The sequence below is a fragment of the Myripristis murdjan genome, chromosome 14 (genome assembly GCF_902150065.1).
Source record: "Myripristis murdjan chromosome 14, fMyrMur1.1, whole genome shotgun sequence".
NCBI lineage: Eukaryota > Metazoa > Chordata > Actinopteri > Holocentriformes > Holocentridae > Myripristis > Myripristis murdjan.
Genome location: NC_043993.1, coordinates 36274248 through 36280247, shown reverse-complemented (window position 1 = coordinate 36280247; position 6000 = coordinate 36274248). Strand labels below are relative to the sequence as shown.

The 6000-nt window shown below is 45.2% G+C and overlaps 1 protein-coding gene across 1 annotated transcript in view; it reads left to right on the top strand.

The window, feature by feature from the left end:
• The first annotated feature begins 499 nt into the window (after positions 1-499).
• The window catches only part of oatx (organic anion transporter X), a 16226-nt gene continuing 10725 nt past the window's right edge, over positions 500-6000 (top strand). The window contains exons 1-4 of the mRNA XM_030068141.1: positions 500-526; positions 2327-2491; positions 3543-3616; positions 3796-3922. Coding sequence (XP_029924001.1) covers positions 500-526; positions 2327-2491; positions 3543-3616; positions 3796-3922 — 393 coding nt within the window. The remainder of the gene's footprint in view (positions 527-2326; positions 2492-3542; positions 3617-3795; positions 3923-6000) is intronic.

Sequence of the window (6000 nt, the reverse complement as noted above, 5' to 3'; positions counted from 1 at the left end):
ATGAACATGACGGGGTTATTGGAATACCATGGCGTCACCACAGCAGGTAAATGAACCGTAACTCCGCGTTTGGGAAGTTTCCGGAAGGCTCCGGAACGCCGGGAAGGTCGAGGTCAAGGCAGCACCGAGTTTGAGTTTCTGATCATTCTTACAGGTTTGTGCCTTCCTCGTCGCCACTTCTGTCATCAGATTGTTTGTTTTGCAGGACCAGCCTTCAGTTTCCCCGCACGTCTGCAAGCTGACCCATCATCATCACCATCATCATCATCATCATTGTTTTTATTATCATTATTGCTCTCCGTTTCATTCTGTTTTGATTTTTAATTGGATTACTCAGAGACTGCAGGAGTCTGACAGATGAGAAAACTTTTCTAGGAAAGGAAGAAAACAAACAGACTTTCATAAAGTCCTGATTTTTATTAAAACAGTAGAAAAACAATAAAAACAATAAAAAGAAAGAAAGAAAGAAAGAAGGAGGGCAGGAGGAGGCGGCACGACGATGGGCTTCACCGACCTTCTGGATGAGGTGAGTTTGGTCAGGTAATCTGGCAGGATTATTGATTACCTGAGACAGTAATGATTACCGTGGAGGTCAGCTGGAGTTTGAGGTTTGGAGAAAATACAAGACAAGGAATTCCACCTGGGAGCCTCTCCAGTGGTTTGTGGGGTTTTGAAACCAGTGCATTTTTAGCGATAATAATAATTTATTTGGTCCTTCTTTTTTATTTTACAAAACAAATAACATAAATTAATGAATAATAATAAGTCATCAAAAGGAACAACAGGAATAAACAACATAAACAATATTTCAGTGACTGAAAAGGTGCAGGTTGAAGCCTAAGCTGTTTTTATTTAGTTTTTGATTTATTCTCATGTTCCATGTGTTCGCCAACCCTGTCGCTGCTGCGTTTAGGCAAAACTAAACAAATCATACCCTGTCTTTATAACTCAGCTTTACATCTATTTATCACTTTATTTTGAAACATCTTCATCCAGGCAGCAGCCTGGAGGGGATCAGGTGGTGGTGAGTATCTGCCTGCAGCTAATTTCAGATATTAACCTTCAAAACCTTCTGCGATATGAAAAGTTGTATATCGCACCGTGGAAGCAACGATGTGACTCCTCCGGTGTAAAAGCAAAGTTCACTGCACAAGTTAACCCCTTTGACAGATAAACATTGATTTGTTTTTTTTAACATCAGCCCTGAGCCTTGATTTTTTTTTTTTTTTTTTTTTTTTTTTAACAAACCTGCTGTCTCCCTCTGGATCCAGTCACCAAGGGTTTTCAGGCTTAAGCATTAAACCAGTTAATGATGAAGTTGTCAGTTAAGGTGTAGAAGAGTGTTGGCCTGCTGGTTAGCAGACTTACACTGTCATTACACTGAAATTACAAACTGACCCCGTTTCCAAGAATCTGCTTCTGTTATCTTATAACGACCCCACAGGCACAAAATAAGATACAGTGGTCCCTCGTTTATCGCGGGAGTTACGTTCTAAAAATAACCAGCAATAGGCAAAATCCGCGAAGTAGTCAGCTTTATTTTTTACAATTATTATAGATGTTTTAAGGCTGTAAAACCCCTCACTACACACTTTATACACTTTTCTCAGACAGGCATTAACATTTTCTCACTTTTCTCTCTTGTTTAAACTCTCAAAGTTCAAACCTTTGTAGAAAAATAAGTCCAGTATTATAGAATGAACGCATTCTGTACTGTACAGGAGACACGGCACGGAGGAGATTGATTGACAATGGTCTACAGTCCCTTAGCCAATCAGGACGCAGAACACAATGCGCAGGCTCTCCCTTAGCCAATCAGGACGCAGAACACAATGCGCTGTAAAAACAAAACAAACAAAAAAAAAAACATGCAAAATTGCACTAAAAAAAATCTGTGAAACTGTGAGGCTGCGAAAGGTGAACCGCTGGCCAATTAATAAAAATGGTCAAAAATCCTCCAAAATTCCACATCAGGACACAGAGACCCTGAGGAACACCACAGAAACATTCAGGATTTGATTTGGTAACAAAATCTTATAACGTTTGCAGATTTCTGTAAGAACATTTTCTTTTCAGTGATTGGATGTTGAGCGTCCTCGCTCTCTAGTTTGTGTCTGTAAAATTTAATGAGGCTGTGATTCTCCTAGAGGTCACTAGAGGGCGTTTTAGACGGCGGACTGCTTCCAGAACATTTTGTCCTCATGAATCCTTTGGCCCCAGGTTGAAAAATACAAGAATTATCCTTTAAGAAAGCGTGCATGGCCTTTATTTTGTAGTTGATGTGTGTAATGTTTACTTCCTGTTTCCTGTGCGTTTCCGTGGCGAGGTGGGCGGGTTCGGGCGGTTCCAGTGGATCCATGTGACTCTGATCAGCCTTCCTGGTTTGCTGATGGCCAGCCAGAACCTGCTGAACAACTTCACTGCAGGAATCCCAGCTCACCACTGCCGCATACTGGTGAACAGCACACACTACAACCTGTCGAACTACGAGGTACCTGCCTGCCTGTCTGTCTCTCTGTCTGTCTGCCTGCCTGTCTGTCTCTCTGTCTGTCTGCCTGCCTGTCTGTCTCTCTGTCTGTCTGCCTGCCTGTCTGTCTGCCTGCCTGTCTGTAAGTATTTGAGTTTTAGTTTGACTATCAGTCACCTGTGACCGTATGGTTTGTTTTATTCAGATTATGAATCTGAATAAAACAGGGGCCAGGGGCTAACCCTAACCCAGGGGCCTGGGGCCAGGATCCAGGGGCCTGGCTCCTGGCTCCTGGCCCCTGCCCCTGGCACCAGGCCCCTGGCCCCTGGCCCCAGGCCCCAGGCCCCAGCCCCTGGCCCCAGGCCCCTGGCCCCAGGCCCCAGGCCCCAGCCCCTGGCCCCTGGCCCCAGGCCCCTGGCCCCTGGCCCCGGCCCTGGCCCCTGGCCCCTGGCCCATGGCTCCTGGCCCCTGGCTTGCTTAAAGGTGCAGTGTTTGCTCTTTACTGATATATGTATTAACTTCACTCCTGAAACAATACAAAGGATGACAGAGGGCGTGGGCATCAGAGGCCAGGCTCTCTGCTGCAGCTTCACTGCGTCGCAGGCCAGTTCACACCAAACACTCACACGACTAGACCATGTGTCGTTTCCATAGCAACGACTCTCTTTACTGCAGTGTTTCTGTCAGCTTTCCATAGCTGATAGGAGACGCTGTGAACGCCGTGTTATCACCATGGTTACAAATGGACACGAGGGATGTTGTACTGTGAGACTTCCTGCGGGAGCGCCGTGTGTTATTCAGGTCGTGTTACTTGTCGGTGAAAAGGGTTGAATTTATGTTTATTTGTGCCGATTAATCTACCTCTGACATTTTTATATTGTTATTTTTGGTTGGAGGTAAATTTAATGTTTTTTTTTTATGTTTGCTTTGCCCTGCCTTTGTTCTCATAAAGCAACGCATAAACACCATTGTAAACATCAATGTTTCATTATCAACATGAAAAAAGGGATGTCAGCAACTACTGTTTGTTCAAAAATTTGTTGTAAACAATGACCGAGGGATTTTTTGGTTTCAGGTGGAGGAGGAGCAGCTGCTGCAAGTTTTCATCCCCCTGGACGCCAGCGGCACCAAACTGGACCGCTGCAGGAGGTGCTACATGCTAATACCACACTCACTCTGATACTACATGGCAATACTACACGCTACGACTACACAATAATATTACACGCTAATACTACTGGGTTGCTAAGGTGTACTAGATGGTGGGTGTCAGGTGAATCAGGTGTCCCTGGTGAACCAGCTGTAGCAGTACCTGTGTGTGTTGGCAGGTATGTGCAGCCTCAGTGGCAGCTGCTGGCCAACGGCTCTGCCAACGTGTCAGACGCGCAGACGGAGAGCTGCGTGGACGGATGGACGTATGAACGGACAGAGTTCCTCTCCACCATTGTCTCTGAGGTACAAACAAGTCGTCTCCACTTCCTGTTACAGTTATTTACGTCAGCAGGTAGCCGGGGGGCGGGGCTCCGGAGGCAGAGAGGTCGTCTGGTAGTCAGAGGGTTCCTGGTTTGATCCCCGGCTCCTTCAGAGAGCCTGCTGGAATGTCCTTGAGCAAGACACTGAACCCCAAACCACTCCTGATGAGCAGCTATCAGTGTGTGTGTGTGTGTGTGTGTGTGTGAAAAGCACCACAGAAATGCAGCCCATTTACCATTTATTTCGGGGGGTTTCAACCTTGCATGCTGGCAGAGAAGAGAGAGGCAGAGCTGTAGGTCTGATGAAGGAACCATAAAGTTGTTGGCCTGATAAGCTCCGGTACCAGGTTCACTTAGGAGCTTCTTTATGCTCCGACATGGTGTTTGTTATGGGCAGTCCACGACTCGCTCAGAGGTCCAAAACAAAGTGTTTAAGTCCCCCACTAGAACCACAGAGTCCCCAGATAGTGTCCTCACTAGGTCACTTCCCAGTGCCTCTATGAAGGCTGGGTACTCCGAGCTGCTGTTCAGCACATACACCGTCCTGACAGTCAGAGCATCCCACCTGCCACCTGAAAGCACAGGGAGGCAGCCCTCCTGTCCACCTGGAGACACTCCAAAACAGCAGCTAATGATTAACGCCACACCTGACCACTGCCTCTCACCCCGGGCAACTCCACAGAAGGAGTCCAGCCCCCAGCCAGGAGGGTCACACCAGCCCTGTCTGAACCTGTCAGATACGCAACCACAAAAAGCAAAAACTAAAGACAATCTTAAAAATTCTGAGACTGAAAACCACAACAATTTCAAAGTTCATCAGTTTCTATTTTAGTAACTTTTTAAAAGAAAATCCACTTTCAGTCTGTCTGCTATTGATGTTCTGTTCCAAGCAGACCAAGACAATAAATAAGTAATATGGTTTCAGTGCAGTAGCATTAGCAAGAATATTCCCACTAAATACAGTTAGTTTTAGCAATGTTTAGTGCTTATCATTTCACTCTCACCCATTTGGTAATGCAGTGCAACTCAGCCTGAAAATACCCTCTTTGCTCCACTGAAGCTGGAGCCACACAGAACAAAGTTGAGTCGTCTGCATACATTACCATATTACTATTTTTGACATATGGCAGCATATGGCAAATCGTCCATGAAAATTGAAAATAAAAGTGGACCTAAGCACTACCCTATCGGACATCATACGTTATCTTTTTGCTGTCACAAAAAATACCAAAAAATTACTCGCTGTGATCTGCAAGAGAGGTAGTTCATCATCCAAGCAAGAGCTGAAGGGGGGAAAACTACAATATTTGAGCTTTGCAATAACAATACTACGGTCAGTGCCCTCAAAAGTTGGACAGCCCCACCTCTCTCTGTTCTGACTCCACTTGTGAAGGAACTTCCCCCTGGAGCCCCTGGTGGAGGTGATCAGGGGTGGAGAACTTGATGATGGAATGCCTTCATGAGTAGGAGCTTCTGATTGGAGGTTTTGTTTGGAGAGGAATCAGATGATGACGGGGTGGAGGAGGGCCAGGAAACACCACGGTGCTGAGATGAAAGCAGAGAGAAAGAATGCTTTTAAAGTTTGACAGCTTACAGGTGATTGGCTAAAGTGATGTTTGTAAGGTTGTGATTGGATGAAGACATGAATGAGTGGGTGGAGCTTAGAGAAAACGGGTGTATTTAACGATGTTACGATACGTAACGTTGGGTGACATTGTCTCATTGAATGGTGTGTTTGGTTGTAACGTTTTGTAACAGAGAGCAACATGCCTCACAGGTAGTTTTCCTCCATTTTGTGGGCATGTCACAGGTGTTATCCAATCAGCATCAGCCTGTATTGAAGCCTCCGCAATTTAAAACACTAGCGCTCCATTATGGCTTCCAAGTCGCTATATTAGTGCAGCCTATGTTTAAAATGTTGCCCATCATTTGAGGAGGTAAAAGCACATGTATGTGGTAAGTATGATGATAGATCAGACATAGTTTATTGCTTTTCTCAATAATATGGCAACTTTTATTCAACTTAAAACTTAAAACTCATTTGTGTAGGCCTATGGTACA